The sequence below is a fragment of the Aquila chrysaetos genome, chromosome 5 (genome assembly GCF_900496995.4).
Source record: "Aquila chrysaetos chrysaetos chromosome 5, bAquChr1.4, whole genome shotgun sequence".
Lineage (NCBI taxonomy): Eukaryota > Metazoa > Chordata > Aves > Accipitriformes > Accipitridae > Aquila > Aquila chrysaetos.
This window is the reverse complement of record NC_044008.1, coordinates 54,870,966-54,891,278: the sequence shown is the minus strand read 5'-3', so window position 1 is coordinate 54,891,278 and position 20,313 is coordinate 54,870,966. Positions and strand designations below refer to the sequence as shown.

Below are 20,313 nucleotides of genomic sequence, written 5' to 3'. Positions count from 1 at the left end.
GGGCCAGAGCCTCGGCTGCTCTGAGCTTTGCATCCGAGCGCTCGGGGTGAGCGGGGACGCTTCACACCCGGCTGTCCGGGAACGACCGCAACTGCAGAATGTCGTTCACCAAAAAACCGGCTTTTTGCTGGAAACCGGCTGCCCTCTAGAGGGTTCGCTCAGGCACGGCACAAAGCAAAAAGCGGGGGCTTCTCGGCCTCCCCGTCCCTCACCGGGGTGGGTGCGAGGCGGGGCCGGGGGTCCCGCTCCCTGCGGCTGCACAACGGCTTTGCCGACCACCTTGGGCGGTGGGTCGCCTCACCAAGATGAGCCAGCGGCAGCGACCGCGGCTGCGGCCCGCGCCGTGTGGACGCAGCCCAGCCCGGGCCCCCTGCCCTGCCCAGCACCCTGGGGTGGCCACAGCGCCGCACGGAGGAGGTGCTCCCGCGGGACTGACCGGACACGCAGGGATGCAGGAGGAGGTTGCCTCACGCCAAGGGCTCGTTTCCCCATAGGCTTTGACGAGGCCTCGGGATTTCCCTTTGCAGCGTGGGGCTGCCGATACGGGTTGGCAGGGGGATGCCGGGGGGATGCCGGGCCGAGCTGTGCCGGGGAGTCGATGCCTATGTCCCCCTGGCATCAGGGTGCCACTATCCTTACCTGTCCTGCTGCTCCAGTTCCTCAGGCCCCTGCTTCTCCAGCTTTCCTGTGGGTACCCCTGGATAAAAGATGAGTCAATGCTGAATCAAAAAGATCACCTGCCTCAGGTAGATTCACACCCCCACGCTCCAAGCAGGGACACTTGGACCAGCTCCCCATAGTCCCTGTGCCTCCCTCCAGCCGAGCCCCCTCTCCCTGCCGCAGACACGCAGCTAACACCCAGTCATCCTTTCCATTAGGAAATTCATTTTTCAGGGGCATATAACTCAGCTGTGAAATTTCACTCTTGGCTGAAACTTGGCTCAGCAGCAGAGAGGCTGGGAACAGCTGGACCCAGTGGCTGCAGGTGTGAAAAGCCCTTTTTACAATGAGCTCTTATAACTTGGGAGAAACAGCTTCAAATCCCTGCACCGCATCTTGCCGTGTGGGCCTAAGTGTGAAAAGGTGGAGGGTAAAGACCAAACCAAAGCAGCCTCCAGGGTGCCATCGCATCCCACCCAAAGAAAGGCATGTCCTGCCCAGAAGGGGCTGGGGACAGAGTGGAGAACTCCACCAATGGAGCGGGAGCAGCATTTCTCCTAGACAAAGGGGAATTCTCCCCAGAAAGGGTCAAAAAGAAGTTTCCGCACTCCCAGAGACCCAGAAAAGACAGAGGTTGGATAAACACATAAACATTGGTACCATCCCAGTGAAATCCTGGTGGAAATGGGTGAGGAAATGCATGGCTTCTCCTTATCGGGTGGAAATTCCCATCCAAAGGGGTTTCCAAGTCTCTATCACCACTGACTGCGAAACTATGTAAAACAGCCGTGAAGAACATGCTTATTCCTGCACAGTGAAAACACCCATCGCGGCATGCCCGTGGCTGGCAGGAAAGGGCCCTGTGATCCCATAACAGCCCCCATTTTAGGTGCTCGTCCTGTGCTTCCACCAGACCTGCCACCATACCGAGGGGCTACAGGACACCCCCCAGACACACCACACACTGGCGCATTTCTGAAAATCTCAGTAACACTTTTTAATATACAAGAATCAAAAGTACAGCAGTTTTACAATGTAGGAAAATTTAATACATACTATATAAACAACATATTTACATCAGAAATCACTAGGACAGTGGCATTTTTTCACAAATATAAATTAATATTAATTACTGTTTTTAGTCAACAGGTTTAAAAGTCCACATTTTTACAGTAAGAGACCTTCTCTCCCCAGAGGGAAGGAGGAGGTCGGGAGGAAACGGCTGAAAGCAGAATAGTATTTCTGCATGGATCACTTAAACTGTTCACGTAAGGACTTCAGAGCACTGTTAAGTATCCATTTTGGTTGGGCACCACGTCGCCTGTCCCTGCAGCGTGTTTCAGTCTGCAGGACTTCCATCATGTGAATTCACAAGTTTACACCATTTCCAAAAAGGTCAGGCTGAAAAACAATTTTTTTAAAAATAAAAACCCAGCAAGTTGCTACTTTTTCCTGCAAAGAGGCTAGAGGGAATCCCGCAGCTGGTCTGGAAGGAAGAGCTGTACCAGATGTTGTCACAAACACCGCAGTGAAGTTTATGGCTGTGGACCTGTCCCCTCCGATCCCGCTCACATCCAAGTGACTGTGTCTGGTTATGGTCCCTATGTTGAGGGGACATAAAATGCATGCGTGTGTGTGCGCACTCAGGGAGGACCTTCTCCCAAATCTAGTTCTCCAGCTTCATTAAAGCCAAACCCAGTGAAGACCCACCCACCATGAGTGAACAAAACTATGTGACTTCAGTCTCAGGCTAATGTGACAGCAGGGACAGCTCTTCGGTGGATATGGGTAAAGCTTTTGCTGTTGCACAAGAAGGAAACCACAACCAACTTCACACCTGGAACCCAGGATGAGCAGAAACCCCCATGTCTAGACACAGAAAATGCCTCTTGCTGGGGTTCAAAGTTTTCCTGCACCAACCGTAACACTGGTCTGGCCAGTATTGCATTTCGCTACAAGTGTATGGCACGAACTTTCTATCACGATAGCACCACTTGGTGAACAAAAAGAGCAACTCTCTTTGCACCTCCGAAGGTTTCTTCCATTTTCACATTAAAAGCTAATACCTCTGAAAAGAAAGGACCTCTTTGCGGAATATCACAACAAAGCGTGCCTGCAATCACAGCTTAGTGAGAAACGCCGCGGAAACATGCTATCTCAACACCTCCCATCACCCAGCAGCTCCAAGGGGGACTGTGGAAGACTTGCCTTCACCTCCTCCTGCACAAGTAAACACAAGCGTAACACTTTCTTGGGGCAGCACAGTGCCCCTAAGGAAGCAAAACTGCCCTGCATTTGGTAGAAATCTTGCAAAATAAAAACAAAAGGGGAGCAAAACACTTCCTGTGTGTCCCATTAAAGCAGTGGGCTCAGAAAGGAGTGACTGACAGCCGCAGATTTCAAGGGATGCACTGCGTGGAGGGGCAACACGGGGGTATTAGTGTCGGTTTGTGTGCGCCTTCCAAGGCCCTGGCTGGAGTCAGGAAGCCAGCCCTGAACACCCATCTCCCCTCAGTCTTTCAGGGAAAACACATGACAGCTTAGTAGGGTCAGATACTGGCATCTCAACAGGGGGCCCAGCTTCATTCCCCCACCAAAAAGAGGAGTCTGGAACAGCCTGGTCTTTAATACTGAGCTCCGGGAGATGTCGTATCCCCAGACACCACGCTCTGGGCAGCCCAGCTGTTGGGAGAGCTTTGTGGTCTCCAGGGATGTGACTCTACAAACAAAGACCTAGGACCTGAAAAATAATCACCCAAGCTACCTCTGGCCAGCAATCTGTGCACAACCCCTCTCATCACACCTGTCTCCAGGCTGGACACTGTTCTGCATCACACGCTGTGGCTCAAATACTTGGAGGAGTGTTTGCTCTGAAGTCCACCGAGCTGGGCTGCAGACTCCTCTTTTCCCTCTGCCATGCTGGGCTCCTCAGACATTTGCTCCAAGGATTTTTAAGGACTCAGTCCTGAATTCCTTATTGTCTCCCTGCTCACTTAGGTGCTAAGCCCCCAGGCACATTTCTAATTTAGTCAGACAGAAGGTCTTTCAGTGCAGGTACTCTTAGCAATTCAGAGTTACTGCTGACTGCTGGAACAGTGGCAGGAAGGTGACAGTTTGCTGAACAGTGATCAGTCCATTGGATTCCTATTTAACTCTGCTCTACCATCCTTCATCCTTTGGTTGCAGTAAGGGTTTGTGATCACTGTTTCGCGAAGTGCAGAGAGAAATGATGCCCAAAGACCAGATTTTAGTGGCAGGGAGATTAGGTGCTTCAGGATCCCCAGATGCCTAGAGCCATTTTTTGACCTTGCAGCTCCCAGCCAGCATCTGTTAGTTCCTGGATCATCCAAGCTGCCCACGTCAGAAGAGAAAAGGCGTTCTGTTATGAATTCCTGAGCCCTGTCCACTGGGAAATACTGTTGTCAACCCAATTTCTTTCCTACTGGTGGGAAGTGAACTAAGACTTTGTTAAGGAAGTCTGTCTTTTTTTCACACATCCCAAAGCCCCCCAAAGTCAAGATTTGCCAGCTCCAGCTCTGGAGATAGAAGGAAGGTCCCCCATACCTCTTCTGTTGCAGGGGACACAATCAAAGCAGAGCCAGTTTCCTGAAATGGATAAAGACATGGAAATGATAATGTGGCCAGGAAAGCAATGGATTGTCACCAGCATGGCTCCAACTCCTTTGGAGTCACTCTGCAGGGACATCGAGTCCCTCTTTCAACCAAGCTTGTCTGCTGAGGGACTCTCCTGTCCCTCCTTGAATATATCCTCCCATTGCCCTATGCTGGTTAAACAGCCCAACCAGTTTATCCCCAATCCCAAAGCAGCATCTGTCATGTAACATCAAGTCAGAAGAGGCACACAGCCTTCTGCACAATCCTAAGCAGCATCGATCCGCCTTCTTGGTTTGGGGAAACACTGGCTAGGGAATATTCCCTTGGGTCCACTGGATTGGGGAAAACAAAAACAAAACAAAGAATGAGGCAGCAAGACTGGTTCCAGCATTCAATGGTAGAAGAGGGGAAAGGAAATGGGAATCCAAACCAGAACCAAGAGCTAGGGAAAATCTTCCTTCACCTACTCCCCCAAAATCCTCCTTGACCCAGCAAGATGATAGCAGCATGTTCAGAGTTCCTGGTTGCTGGCTTGGAGAAACCAGCCACTGTTGCATCAAACCAAGTATTTCAGACGTGCGCTTTCCCCCTCTCAGTCACTTTATGTTTTCCGAATGTTCCAGTTATAATCTGGATTGTTTTTCTGTTCTAAGGACCTATCCAGAGGTGACCTGTGATCAAGAGGTGACTTGGAATCGTGGGGAGATTTCTGAGAGGGGGGTGAGCGAGGGTCCGACACTGCAGGGTGAGGTGGAGGGAGAGGCTGTTTGTAATCTACCGATTTGTCTGTGTGAAAAGACCGGTAGTGGTCCGAAGGTCCTTGGCCATGGTATCCCATGGGTGGCCTGTGATCAGACATCCGTCGGAAATCCTGCTGGTGGTAGTTCTGAGGCCTGAACTCATCGGATCTTCGACGCTTAGAATCGTGGTGGTGTCTGCAGAGAGAAAACAAATGGATGGAGATCAGTTCCCCAAGGAAAGCCTGGCCACCGCAGCCGGGTGCATCGTTGCAAACTCCTCCCAGCCTTTCTGAGATGAAAGGGAATTACCTGTCATAATAATCTCGGTGGCCTCTGTGGTCTCGGTCACTGTTGTACTGTTCGTATGGCCTCTTGCGGGAGAGGTTATTTGGTCTGTAGTTCCCAGAGCTCCGGTGGGGCTCTCCACGAGATCGCCGATCCCCATAGTGGTGGTCCTTGTACCAGTGCTGCTCATACTGGTGATGCCGCTCTCCACCCCACATCTGGTTGCTGTTGCCACCGTAATTGAACTTTCGATCCCTCTGCCATTCTCCTCGGTCTGCAATGAGGAAAGCACCACTAAGTGTCTTTCATACTTTAGTTTAAGCCCACCACTTTACTGAATTCTCAAAGACATGATAACTATTGCTGTGCCCCTTTAACTTTCTCCTCCCTAAACTATGTGGGCCCAATTTTATTCTTTGAATTTCTTTATTATTATTCTAGCAAATCTTATTCTGTCCTGTTCTTATACTCTTTTCATCACTATATCATTATGTTTTCTAGTCCAGCAATAAGTACAGTGGTAATATATGTTCCATCCCATCACCTTTGATCTGATCAGCCACAAGTCCCAGAATGATTTGTGTCCAAGGGCAAACAGCCGTTAGGTTAGAAGGGATGGTTTCTCCTGGCTTGCCAGTGCTCACCTGTGTTGCTGAAATGTCTCTTGTTTGGATGGCCATAGTTGTCACGCGGGTGCCCGTGCATCTGTTGCTGGGCATGGGAAGGGGGCAGGTGGATCTTCTGGGAATGAGGATTGTGAGGCACGTGAGACTGGGACATCACAGAATCGCGGCTGGAGCCTGAAGGCTCCGGGCGGAACGGCTTCTTCATGCTGGACATGTCCTCCTTCTTCTTCTGCTCCTGCAAGGTGGAAGAGATGGTTACAGCTCAACTGCTCTTCCACCAAAAGATTCAGAGTATGTGAGCAACGGTCTTGTCTGTCAGGCTCTGGATTTTTCTGCAGACTCCCCATGCTGTGGGCCACCCACCTCTTTGAGGACTTGGTGAACCAACTGTGCCTGAGCATGGTATGAATGGCAATGGTACAAATGTGGTGAAGGACAGGCACAGTTTTGCCCCACACGGCTCTGCTTCGACATCCTATCTCTACAGGGCAGCACTCCCAGGCTTTTCACTGTAAAGGTCAATTCAACACAACGTGCCACACCAAGCAATGCTTTTTCTTGGTCAGAACAGCCAGGACAAAGTGACCAGTGTTGTTAGATGAAAGGAGAAATGCCACATGAAAGAGGAGGCAAATGCAACCAGACTGTTTAGAAGTTAAGAAAATCACAGACTGCCACCAACAATAAAGAAAGCCCATGACAAGAAGCAGAAAACATTGACACTTCAAGTGTGACAACTTTTAAAGAGAGCAACTGGAGGGAAGGCACTTCAGATCTCACCTCCTCTTCCTGCGATCTTTTCTTATGAGCCATCTTGTAGAGTTTGTGCAGTTTTCTGGCATCAAATTCTGTGAATTTTGACACAAATATCCATAGGTTCCTAGAATGACATGAACATTTTCTGTTAATTGCTACATCAGCAGTTTAACTGCCAACTGCTTTCAAACCAACATCATATCAGTTCTACCCTCTCTGGAAAACAGTCTCAACCCAGCTCAGGACAGGATGATCAGGAGAGCTGGAACCAAGTTCTTCAAAGTAAAATAAAGAGGTTTGCACTGGTTTAGATAAACTAGCTCTGAAATTGATTTAAATGAAACCAGCACAACTTGCAGACAAAACCCTCACCTGACACTGGTCATGGACTGACTGGGCTAGAGAACACAAGATTGCACAGGTTAAACAGGAGGCAGATGGCACACTCATCCACACAAAACCCAGCAGCCTCTGACTACCATTTTTAAATATGATAGACCAGCCAAAGAAAACAAAATGATCCCTCACCTCCTCCATAGCTTGATATGATCCTGGTCAGTGTAGGCTTTAAGGCACTCAGAGATGCGGTCCCCAATTTTTAGGAGACAGTTGCGTGTGTGCTCCAGCTGTTCTTGAACCGTCAGTCCCTTATCAGGCTTATCAAGTTGCTTCAGTGCTTTTTTGACTGGTCTCATCCTTTCCTTGCACTTGAAAAAGCAACAGAGAGCAGAAAGTGATTTGGCACAGGGCTCTACTTTGTTCCCTTGTTAATCAGACAGAGCTGGAAGAAGTTCATTAGCACAAGATATTAGCTTTATTTGACCATTAGGCAAGGAGAAATCAGCTATGAAAATAGCAATTTGTTAGACGTGCTGCAGAAAATAATCAGGAAAAGAAGAGCGTCTCCCCATCTCCACTGCCCCCCTCTTTCAGAGGGGAACAATTTGCTTTGCAAACCATAACTGTTCAAACATGGTCTGCTCTTGCACTGATCCCACAGCAGGCAGGGAAGCGTAACTGAGCATCAACATGCTGAACCAACAGCCCCAGCTGAATGAGTGCTCACTCAATAGCCTCCCTGTCCATCCCCATCTGTGGTCGCTTTATCGCTTTTACCAAAACTGGAAGACATGAGATGAAAGCACCCTCTTTTTCAGCTGTGCGCATCAACACTGCGCACAGACAGTAAATCAGACAGGTTTCTACTGCCTGACTGGACCTTTCATGCATCACAGAGGGAAAGTTAAAGAAAACAACAGACAAAAATAACACAGGACCTGCAGCAAATACACAGATTTGCATTTAGAGAACTGTTTTTAAACAGTGATATTTCAGCATTTCCCTGTGCAAGTCAAGCCAAGGAGAGTCTGCCATGACAACATTTACTAAAAGGCTATTTTTACAATGACCCTTGCAGGCATGTTTGCTGCAAGAGCATTTACACAACTAGGGAAGTGCTTACAGCTCAGACAACTCCGTACCTCCCACAGCCATACAAGGCCACCCTCAAAACTCTCCTGTATTTCCCCATCTGGGAGAGCCCCAATGGCTCCTTGGCTTCTACAGGAGAGACTTCCACACAAGGCTGCAGGGTCTTCTGTAACCCAGGCCTGTCAAATGAGCAGCGGGAACTTATCAGCTGAAGAAGAGAGCCCTTCTGCATGCTCTGTTGATATGCTGCCCTCTCCTGCCCTGGCTGGTATCCCTGGCAGAAGGAGGGGATGAACATGTGCACTCATGCAAAGCTAAATTTTTAAGAGAGTTATCTGAACCCTTTAACAGTACAATTGCTTGGTGAGAATCAGGAGCTGAAAGAGCTTTGAAGTTTCTTCCAGTTGAAGTGCCATTTACAGCAGCCAGCTAGCAGGCACAGAGGAGGCTGGTGGACAACTCTCATCCAGGGTTGCTCTGCCGTGCTCTGAGATCAGCCAGAGGAAATCACTGTGAGGCACTAGGAGGGGGCTCACACCCTAACACCTAAACCACATCCTTGGATAACGTGCAAGCAAACCCTGGCTGCCTCGCTGGGCTCTCTGCCAGCACCCTCCCATCTCTTGAGGAAAATACTCACTATGCTGAATGTTTCTTGGTCCAGATCATCATCCTCGTCTTCTCCAATGGGGATTGGTTCACTCCCTGCGGTAATGTGGACGGGACCTTGCGATCTCTTCCCTTTACTTCCAGATTTGGCTTCACCACCTTTAGGCTTTACAAGGACAAATTACACACATCACATGATGAGCCAGACTGCAGGATCTCAAGTGATCCAACTAAACCTCCACACTATTGTTACTGGCAGTTGTTAAACCCCAGGCATCGCTCCTACAACTTTCCTCCCAAGATCTCAAACTGTTTAGGCTCCAATGCCTCTATTTAGCTTTATGTCATCCTTGAGGGAGTAGAGAGAAGTCAGAGCCAACATTTGGGACATGAATACGATATTCATACTCATGGAGAGAAAACCAATGTTGAAGACTTGTAAGAGACATTAAGCTAAAGAATATATATCCCTTGCAAAGAACAGAGCTCAGAGTAGTCTCATGTCTACGAGGATCTGCAATTTCATGCCATGTCACTAGTCCTCAGACCCTCTGGAAAGCAACCTCAAATCAGCCTGTTAGTGTAAATTTTGACACGTGGCTTACCTGCAGTCAAAGCCATACCAAAAATCACTGGAAAGCAAGCTTTCCCCTACATATGCAACAAAACTTGATTTGCACTTATGACCTCAGTGTCAAAACACACTGGGCATGCAGTACATACCTGTTCCTTGGACAGGTACTTCAGGTCATTATTATAGGAGCTTTTACCCCCCTTCCAATTTGAACCCAGCCTCAGGGCAGTTGTACCCAAAATTCAAGGGACATTTTAGTCCACAACATACCATTGATGTTGAAACACTCATTCTGGTGAGTCCTGAACAGCAACAAGGACAACTTACAGTCTTGATGGTGTGGACAGCTGGGTTATTTGGGGTGAGTTTAAATTAAAGGGGAACACAGACAAGGAGCTGCCAACCCTGTGATAAATCACTGCTGAACAGAACTTTGATCTGAGTGCTTCAGGCTCTTCCCCCTTTCTTCCTTAACATCAGCTATTTAGCCATAGCACTGTCACAGGGACCACTGTACTTTAAAGGCAGTCTGACAAAATCTCTTCCCTTGTGCTCACATTCCCCCAAGCTTTAGGATATATTGCCTTTTCTACTTTTTATTGCAATTCTTCACAATAAGAATTCAGGAGGGCTGAAAAAGGAATAATACCTTACCCCACAGTGCCTCATTCATGTCTTTTCACACAGGGCCTTTAATGAATCATAAGTCTCATAGCTTGCCCTTCTGCTCAGAGACTTTCCTATCTCTTAAACTTTTCCTGAGAGTACCACATACCTTCTCCTTCTTGTCTTTTGTCTTCTTCTTCTCTTTATCACTTTCCTTTTCTTTCTTAGTGGTTGTCTGTTTTTCCTTGTTCTCTTTGTTCTCTTTCTTCTTCTGTTTCTTTTTCACTGGACTCTTTTCCAAGCCATCCTCCTAGAAAATCAGTCACAGCACAAAGTTGGAGTCCATCACCTCACGTACACTTTCTTCCATAAAACTTACATCCTTGAAATGCAGGCAATTTTTGAGGTCCATCCAAATTTGCCCTCACACCTCTTTAACCAGACAGCAAGCCCTGCTTAACCAGCTGCAATCCACCCAGCCCTTGACAAAAGGGTATAAAAAATAGACGAGCCCCAATCTAGCTGGCAAACTGTAGATAAGCACTGCTTTCCTATGCCAGCTGTGCTCAAGAACGCTCAGCCCCCAAGGTAGATGCTGATCAGCACACGAACAAAAAGCCTTAGACTACAAGCCAAACCACTCAAAGACAGAAAGTTTTCTAAGCAACAGCATGACCTTGGTAAACTCCAGCTTTACCACTGGCTGACGTACTGAAAAGGAGAGGGAAACAATTCTTCTTTCTCTTCTTTATAAGGGCAACAAACTTTGTCCTGAGACTATCTTTCCTCCAAGTCAGCATGTGGATGTGTATGGCCATTCCAGGATCCCCCAAAACACTTAAAGCACTAACCTAAAAGAGTGGGTGGGAAAGGTCCTTCTTTCACCCCAACAGCTGTATATATGTTTTAGTACGTTTGCCAGTCTCTTGTGGGAATGCGGTCTGTAGTGCCCCTGACTCCACAGGCCATTTGCTAGGGGTGCTTCTCAAGGTGAGTTTCTGCAGTAACCACATAGCTCAAGGAAACCTGGAAAAGCCACTATCCACCAAGTTGACTCACCTTGACTTCACCTTCTTCTGACTGGTTGTCTGAGTGCCGAGGAGAAGAGAGTTCATTCCCATGCTCATCTTTGACTTTGGGAGCCTTGTTCTCTTTTTTCACTCGTGGTTTCCTCTTCTTTAGCTTGCCCTGGTGAAAACACAGAACAAGTCAGGACAAGCAAAGAGCTACAGCTACTTCCTGGGGACATACCCCATTTCCTGAACATCTTGCAAACAGCTGCCGGCCCTGCAGGGTGGCAGGAAGCCTGATGAGCCTCAGTCCTTCAGTAAGTGTAATGATGACCTGCCCCTTACTAATTAGCCTTTCAGTATCACAATGCAATCAGACAACAGACAAGTCCATATTCTTTCACGTAGAAGACATTCAGCAACCTGGGAACACAGACTGTCTCCCACCATCAGCCAGCCACTCATCCTGAAACCCCCAGAATCAAGCAGCCACATCTCACCTCTTCCCCATCTTTCATGTTTTCTTTCTTGTCCAGATCTTTCTTCAGCAGTTTCAGCAGATAATCAACTCGGGTCTGGAGCTGTTTTCCCTGAGGTTTCTTATCTGTCTCAACAGGTAGGATCTTTGATAAAGAAGAAAAAAACCTTGACAAAAGAGATACACACTAGCAGCAGTCCCTTCCAGGCCCAGCAAAGGGTTGGAGATACTGCACCTTATGAGTGAACAAGAAGGTTCTAGCATTTCTTCCAGCTCGCACACAGACTCTCCCTGTCTAGCCAAAAGCAAAGCTCCTAGCAAGCATCTGTCCCCTTGGCCTTTTGCAGAAGTTAAAAGACCATGAGGCAGCTCTCTAGATTCTCTATGATCTTTCTTGTAAGTGTGCAAAAAGAAGAAAAAAACTTTGCAAACCGTATTTGCGACCTTGAGTTGCAAAACTGAGTCCACTCTCCTTGACACAACAGATTTGTTTGTGACAGCCTTGTCACAAAGACTGGTCCCCTCTGGTAACCTGAGACATTGCTACAGCAATGACACAGATGCAGAATTTTTAGTGGAAAACAAGGCTGCAGCCACAGTCTGATCTTTGCTAAAAGCACTAGCAGGGATGTCATGGGAATGTAGCATATTGGCAACAAAGCTGGTGTAGATATTCTCAACATTCCTCAGCCCTGTGTTGCAGTTCACTCTCCTTCCATTGTGCTGACACAACTGATGGCGGCTTATTTTTAACCTGGATCGTTTCAACATAGCCCCCATAAACAGTTCTTATGGGAATGACTGTGGAACAGAGGAACTAGATGGAGGCTTTCCAGCTGGCTTTGCTGCCATAGCCAGTCATGTAACTATACCCTCACAGCTAACACAGACCAGTCTTGACATAAGCAGTGTCAAATCTGCGAAAAATTATTTCCACACAGAAATTCAGACTCAGCTTCTTGTGAGATACTCAAGGAAATATCAAGTCACGATTATGCAATGCACCCTCTATACTGTGCATGTAACCACACGTCAGCATTACCATTCTCTTCCTGCATCGTTTCAGTGTGGTTCATATGGTACTGTTCAGAGAAAATTTACTGCCAATCAAATAACACAACTCTGCTTTCCATCAAGCGTGCAACATTCCATGGAGGTCACTGTTTTCCTCATTATTATTTATTATTATTTTTGGAGTGGTTACAACCATAAACATCTGTTTCTGGAGTAAATCAAACATGTTCTCTATGAACACTGCAATGGACCCAATGCAAGCAACAAGCAAGGCGACCTACCTTATCAGATAACTTCAATTCCGGATCTGTTTTAATTAGCTCCCAGTTTCCATAACCATGCTCGTAAATTCCCACTAACAAGCGAGAATCCTCCTCCACTCCCCAGTCTACATCAAAATGGGCAGCTTTGACACGGCATGTCAGGCGGTACCTAAAGGCATTTCAAACATGAGCTACTTTTAATGCTGCTGGAGGTAAAGCAAATCCACATATCTAAGCTATTCTCTTTCCACTACAAAATCCAAATTCCCTGAGCCTCTTTCTGCATTGCCTACTTAGCCAAACTCACTTCTTCCTCTCCTCTGGGTCCGTGGGAATGGATTTATGCAGCATTTCAAACTCCTCTTCATGCTGGATGATAGATTTCACATTGACTTGGACACCAGAAATCTTGATAGTAGGACCTCTTCTTTTTCCAGGTCCTTTCCCTGCTCAACAATAAAATACAGCAACTAAGAGAACTCTTACAGAAAGAAGTGCTTCTGTAAGAGCATCTAGACACACAGATCAAGACCTGGCCCGTAACGTCTTATTTAAACATAAGGCTGTCTGCTAAGGCAGGCCCAAAATGTAAGTTTTCTTTCACTAACTCACTTAGATCTGCAATCCAAACACCTCCCAGTATAATTTTCTTAAAAATACATCTAAGTATGCTGAAGCTTTTGCTTCAGTAGTTTTGTTCAGATGCAATAGGCAGAGACCCAGTGGGAAAGCCAACCTAGACCCCTGTATCTCCAAACCAACATCACAGAACAGCCATACATGGAGCGGTTGATGATGCCAGCTCCAGGAAGTGCTAATTGTGGATCCAGCTTTACCACGGAGTACACAGCACCAGTTTGATTCCCAATCCCAGGAACAGTTAAAATATGATCTGTTTTGCCTTGTGGCCCAGCATTAAATAAGCTGATTACTTCAGCCTCTCCCCACAAAAACTGATGTTCAGCAGAAGCCAACAGACCGAAATGGCACTTGCCAGTCTGAGCAGAAGACTCAGGGGTTTCTCTCTGTTGGCAAGAGCTGCCTGGCAGAAATGGGATGGTTTAAATGTGTGCTGCTTCTTTGCTTTTAAGTAGCAATGTGGTATGCCTCCCCGTCCAGCAAGGGAACAGTTTTCTCACCAGCTCCATGGAACACCCCCAAAAACATCGTAACAGCAGCACACAATCCTCTTGCTTACCTTCACCTGGATTTTCTTTCAGCTGCTCCTCATATTCTTGCATTGCTGACACACAGCTATTGTGGATGAGTTCCCCTAACCGTTTTAGATCAGCCACAGACTTATCCACCAGCTCAGCATCCCGGGCAATACACTCCAGCCTGGGAAAGGGGAAAAAAGTTTTGTATTTGATACAGCATATCTCCTCCCAGTCACTTCCTGAGCAATTGTTCCATAGCTTTTAGTAGTCAATGCTGTATATGTATGAATGTATGAAACCTGCACAAGTCGAGTTCATGCAGGAAACAACACAGTTTTAGTCTGCAGATGTGCAGATGTAGTATAACTGATCCAATCCCTTGGATTTTTTTAGTATTAAAGCAAAGGTGAGAACTGTCTATCTTGGGCACAACAGGCACCTTCTGCAACTGTCCAGTGTTCCTTTGTGCTTTCCTGGTTCCATATTAACTCCATTTGATGGTCAAAGGTGCCACCTGCTATCCCTTTTGCCTGGCTGAAGTTAGTAACATCAAGGCCCACACACAAGCCTTGTGTTTCACAAGAGAAGAGTATAACCAGCTGAAAAAACATAGTCATTTCTCATACAATATATGCAAGGATCCCTGCCTCAGCCCTGAGACCTCAGCGAGGGCTACAGCTTTCCAGACCCAGCACATGTGCCCATCATCTCCCTTCCTCCCTTCACTTATGCTGGGGCACAGCCCTCGTGCAGGGCTCTGCAGACCCACACTTGAGGATGGTATGTGCCTTTCTCCGCTTCCCTTCAAGAGGGATATGGCAGTGAGGGAAAGATGCTCCAAATTCAGTCTTGAAACTAATATGCATATTGAAGCTTGGCAAGTGTTTTGGGTAGCATTTGCTGTTCAGACAGCTGCTCCCTCTCCTTTCTAGGCAGAGTGGAAATGCCCCAAGGGCCAGACTCTGCCAGAAGGATGATGCTGTGTACTACTGCTCCACTGCTAGTGCCACTACTGCTTTAGCTGCTTTTCAGCCAGCATTCATCAGTGCCCATCAACTGAGACATGAGGGACTGTATGGCAGTGCTTGGGTTACTGATCACACGACAGCGAGGCTTTGTGCTATCTGTGGAAGTTGTATCACACACCCATAGCAATGTGTGTATGGCTGTTCTTAGAAACACGACATCCCCCCGTGATAACGCTCTGGAGAAGGGCCAGGTTGGGACTTACCTTTCAAGGGGCAATCCAAACTTCTTGTAAGCCTTGATAAACCTAAGCCAAAAAAACAAAAAAACCCCAGAAACTAAACCAACTGCCATAAAAAGTGAGTCCAATATCACAAATACGCTGGAATATATTAATTACACCCTGCCACATTATCAACCTTGCATTCCACGCTGATTAGCTAAGCATCACTCAGGACTGGGAAACCTAATCCATTAACCCCCACAAAGAGTTTTGTGACCTTGCCTGGAGAAGAACACAACATTATGAATGTTGGGTATTTGGCAGATGAGGAAAAAAAGAGGAGAGTCATAACTGTAGTATAAAAAAAATTGAAAGAAAGCATGGCTCACACCATATTGGTAATGATTAACTTCATTTTTCCAAGGAGAAAAGAGGCATTAAATCAACGTCATTAGCAATTTTAATGCTTAAGCTGTAAATGTAACAACCCATCACAGAAGAGCCAAATGTGGTGCAATCCATCTCAGAATTTTGCAGACAAGGATTGCTATTTATTTTTATGTCTTATTTTTATTGTGAAAATCACTGCCATGGCTAACACACAACTTTACGGCAAGAGTCAGACACCGTTGCTGCAACTGGACAGTGCCTTGTGCTGGGAGTAGACCCAGTGGCTTCAACTACAGATTATTTTTGAAATGAGTTAATTTTTTCTCTTCTTTTTTTCATTTTGTGCTCTTACAGCCTCTTTCTGCTACATCACGATAACCTAAACGGCTGCTATAGTTCACATTGCAACACCTTCTTCCTTCTCTGTGTTTCAGGGCTGGATATGGGGCAGCTACCACAATCCAAATAGTCTGACCATCCCCTGTTTAAAAATACATCAACTCAGAGACGGAAAGAGAGTCAAAGAAAACTCATAACCCTCTCTTTTCCATCTTTGGCTGAACACGTGGGCAGAGCCATAAGACAAAGATCTTTGGGAAAGGCTCAAGAGTTAGAAGATATGAGAAGAAAATAATGCTCTGGAATTCTCCCCCCAGATGACTTCAGGGACACAGTGCAGAAGAGGATATACAACCACCGGGATCAACAAGACCAGTGCTTCTCATGGGGTTATTTTGCCAGAGTTTGCCTTTCACTTAAAGCTTAAATCAGTAGGACTACTGCCAGAAAAATGTCAGGAAGGCCAGAGTCCTTGGCTTCCCCAGCTCTGTATCTCATGGTACTTAAGACCTCACGTGTAATATGGAATTAGCTCAATCCACTTGGCCCAGAAAGGGCAGTTATAACAAGGATTGATTTTAGGAAGGTACCAGCTTCACTGCAGCCTGACTAAAGGCAATCCAGCCCATTTTTCACAGACCTGAATGTTATGTCATCAGCTGGGAGCAAACTGAATTACACAAAGGTGCAGAAGCTGGCCCAATGAACCATCTCCACCTAAACTACTGACATGCTTACAGGTGAACACCTGCTGGATTAAACTGGGGTTTTCTCCACCTGCACGAGATTTCGGTATTTGTTTTCTGAACTGTCTCCTGTGCTCAGCACTGACCTCCTGATTTCAGCGTCAGTAAATCCTTCCACAGTATCTTTTCTAACACTCCGAGGACGCCCCCTGCGCTTTGGTCTCTTCTCATCATCGGTATCATCAGTCTCGCTTTCTGATCCAGATGATCTCTGAAGCCTTCTCTTAGTTTCTGCATCTGATTCGCTGTCATTTGTCTGAGCCTGTATGTACCAGAAAAACAGCAGTACAGTTAACAACTGCTAATCTGCCAACCTTTTCTGTCCCTCCCATGCAGTGGCACTATTTCACATTCAGACTGTAAAACACCTTGGCATCTCTTCCTGAAGATGCAGAAGCCCATGTAATCAACCCAGAGAGACTGCACATCCTTGCAGTTTCCAGCTAACTAAGGCTCTGGTGGTCATCCTCCCTTTAGAGCCTTCTAGCCAGCAGTTTCACAATTGCATTTTGATTTACTATGGTATTAGATACATTAAAACACCTTGATTACTGTGGGTTTGTGCCACAGTCCCTTAGGCTGTTTTGAAAACCAGGATACCTCAGAAATTAATCTGGAATAATCTGATATGAATTATCCTTCTCTTTAGTTTTCACTTTAATGTTTTTCCCCAGCTCATCCCAGAGAACAGTTCATAACCCCTTAAAGTACCATATCCAAAAAGAGTTTCCTTGCACAGTCTGGTTTCTGTTGGATTGGGGTAGATCCCATCACCTAAAAAAGAACTTGGGAAGACACCATCTCTTTTGCCTGCAAAAGCCACATTTAGGCAAGAGCAGCCCAGGGAGCTAGAGAGCCCAAGGAAAAGAAACAGCCAGAAAATGGCATAAACTGCAGTAAATTCTGCATTATACAGTTGGATATTTTGCCCTGTGCTCACTACAGGTTGTCTTTATTTTGTCTGCTAAGATAAGATGAGTCGTACCAAACCCAGTATGGGCCCTCACACTGCATTACAAACCATGGGCCCAATGCATGATGCCAACAAGAGGTCAATGTGCTACCTCTGTGCTTTACTCCTAACCAGCTCTGGAGGAGGGAAAGAAGTACTCAGATGGCAAGAAGGCTTCTCTTGAGCACTGCCTTTGCCAGCTCTCGCCTCCTGCTTCTCAGCTCCTTGAGATGGGCCGTACCTTTTTAGTTGAGCTCCGGATTCGAGGCAGCATGTAGATTTCCTCCAATTCTTTCTGCCTTTCTTCCTCCTCCACCTTTTTCCTCTGCTCCTCTGGAATGATATCATCCCAGTCCTTTTGGGACCGCTCGTCCAGCTCTGTCTCTTCCTCCTCCATGGTTGCAAAGTTGGCCACCTTTTATAAGCAAAGGAACACTTTAGAAATTCCTTCCCCTGGCAGGAATACCCTAGAGCTGTCTGCTAAGCCTCATCAACTTCCCCACAGGAATTTTGGCAACATTTCCATAACTACTTTATAATTGATCCCTATGTCACTGCATTCCTTGTTCCTTGCCATGTCTTTGGGCTAACAGCTTTTGAGGAAGTATGTGCAGTTTAAGAAGTACTGCGGAGCCTGTGTAAGTAACTGGTTTTGTTTCCAAATTTGGCAAATTCTGCGTTTAATTGACAGCCTTCGAAATGACTTATTTGAAATTAAATTAATAGCTACGTATCTCCCCAGCTACTGAACCCAGACAACCCCTCAGCGAACTGCTTTGTACAGGGATCACCTCTGACTAGGCCTGATTTGTCCTGTCTGTTACTGACCTTACCACCGTGGCAAGATGTGGGGAGCCACATTCCTGCACCCCACTACAGAGCCTGGGGGTCCATACCTTGAACTGGGAGAGGAGCTCATCGGTGGCACTGGTGGACACTTCATTCTCTCGTGTTTCAGCCAGACGCAAAATCTCATCAATGTCCATCTCCTATCAGTCAGAAAGAAAGAGTGATAAAGCTGAGGGTGCCGAGCACAGCAGGAAATAAGAGGCTTTGAGAACAGACTCGTGGGGTGCAACAGCTAAACACACACTGTGCTGATATGAGCTAAATAAAGTGCAAATATCTGCAGGGTGTCATCATCAAGGGCAGGGATGACCTATCTCAAGTGGTACAAAAGAGTATAAATAAGGATGATAGGACAGAAGAAAAGGCTGTGCAGCAGGGAAAATTTCCAGACAGTGACATGTGTTAACTGTGGACTGTTTCCCTTGGGGGAAGCTCTGCTACTCAGGCCATTAAGAGAACTAGTCAAAGCACTTAATACTAAACTGTCTAGCAACGCTGCACTGAGGCAGGAGAGAGCAACCTATTCAACTTTACTGTGCTGACTCCTGCCTCTCTATGACAGCAACCCAAAAAGGATGCTGAAGAAGTGCTCAGGAGGCAAGAAGAGGAGCTTTCAGGAGGCTGTGCTATAACTACATAATGAATCCTTGGGAGCCAAGGGACTCTCTTGGTGACCATTACTATTTAACCCCAAACAACAAGGCTTTCCTTAACCCCCTGAGCCCCCAACCCCAGAGCTCTCTTTTTTCAGCTTCTCTGGACTGACACATGCCCTAATGACTGACCTGCTCTCATGCACAGGGCAAGTACAAAGAATGAGCACACATGATCCCCCATGCAGACCTGAAGAGGACTACAAACACCTACGTGATTTCAATTTCAAACTACCTGAGGCTCTGACTCTTCCCCTTCAAGCTCCTTGAAGAGATCTTCAGCTCCAAACTTCAGAATAGCTGTCAGCTCCTCTTTGTTGAATGGATTTGAGCTGCAAGAACAAATGAGAAGGAAAATGTTTTTTGAGCTGTTAAGTCAGCACTGTTACAGCACAAAACCATACCAAAGTTTTTCCTAATTAAAGCAAGAAGTAAGTTTTCTACCCAGCACTATAAAAAGCTTTTTTATTCATCTCTTTCCTGCTCTAGCACAGACAGCCACTGTAAAGGGGACAACCTCTATCTACTGGGTGGAAACTGGGAGAGCCAGAGGTCACCGCCAAACTGCAGCTGTTCCACCACCACCACCAGGTTCCCTCAGACCAGGATGATCTCTGGGAGGCAGACAGGAGGAGAAAGAGGTAACACATTAAAACTAGTTTTTTATTTCTGATCATCTTTATCCTATGTGTCCAAATTAATGGTTGCATAAGCCAAATCAGTGGAAGCTGCCATTATTTATTAGCCTCCTGCCCTGTACCCGATCAAACAAATATTGTGAGATACCAGCAGATGAAGCTGGTTATGCCACATGCTGTACCAGACATCTCTGCCTCCTGAAACCATCACTTACTTAGATCTCCCAGAGTTGTTGTCCAGCACGGTCCGGCCAGTGGTGTCCATACGCTGGATAACCAAATGATCCAGCACCATTTTCTTCTTGGCCCTCTCAATGATCTCCTCCTCTACCGTACCCTTTGTGACAAGGCGGTAAATATTCACCTGAAGGGCAAGAAAGGGACAGAGCTATTTCCTGGACCTGAACATGCTCTGCTGACACAGTGATGCATCCCTCAGTGGTTTCACAGGAGACTAGTCTGCTGACATGGTCCCTTCATACACAGATGTGTCTTTTTAGAATAAAAACCTTCACATACTTTTTATATCTCAGGGGGATCAGCTAAAATCAGGCTGGTTAACACAGATCCTGCAGTGTGACTAAGCACAGAGCGAAAAATCTTCTGAAACAATCACTCTAAATCCAAACTAGCATCAAACTTTTCACGTAACTAATAAAACCCTACTAAAGGTGGATGTTCTACTCTCCAAGTTTTTCAGGGCAAGAAAGAACAGAGTCCACTAGGCTGAGAA

General features: G+C 46.6%; 1 protein-coding gene across 16 annotated transcripts in view; it reads right to left on the bottom strand.

Annotated features, from left to right (window-relative positions):
* Nucleotides 1-1,636: 1,636 nt before the first annotated feature.
* CHD2 (chromodomain helicase DNA binding protein 2) overlaps nt 1,637-20,313 on the bottom strand; it is a 91,596-nt gene continuing 72,919 nt past the window's right edge. For all 16 annotated transcript variants that reach the window (XM_030015082.2, XM_030015083.2, XM_030015089.2 and 13 more), the window contains 18 exons: nt 19,796-19,944; nt 19,178-19,274; nt 18,337-18,429; nt 17,682-17,855; nt 16,575-16,750; nt 15,056-15,097; nt 13,866-14,005; nt 12,975-13,113; nt 12,686-12,836; nt 11,413-11,535; nt 10,962-11,090; nt 10,072-10,212; nt 8,754-8,888; nt 7,211-7,389; nt 6,707-6,806; nt 5,945-6,161; nt 5,325-5,574; nt 1,637-5,210 (listed from right to left, as the gene is read on the bottom strand). In XM_030015082.2, the coding sequence (XP_029870942.1) occupies nt 4,877-5,210; nt 5,325-5,574; nt 5,945-6,161; nt 6,707-6,806; nt 7,211-7,389; nt 8,754-8,888; nt 10,072-10,212; nt 10,962-11,090; nt 11,413-11,535; nt 12,686-12,836; nt 12,975-13,113; nt 13,866-14,005; nt 15,056-15,097; nt 16,575-16,750; nt 17,682-17,855; nt 18,337-18,429; nt 19,178-19,274; nt 19,796-19,944 (2,769 nt within the window). In that variant the 3' untranslated portion in view covers nt 1,637-4,876. The remainder of the gene's footprint in view (nt 5,211-5,324; nt 5,575-5,944; nt 6,162-6,706; nt 6,807-7,210; nt 7,390-8,753; nt 8,889-10,071; nt 10,213-10,961; nt 11,091-11,412; nt 11,536-12,685; nt 12,837-12,974; nt 13,114-13,865; nt 14,006-15,055; nt 15,098-16,574; nt 16,751-17,681; nt 17,856-18,336; nt 18,430-19,177; nt 19,275-19,795; nt 19,945-20,313) is intronic.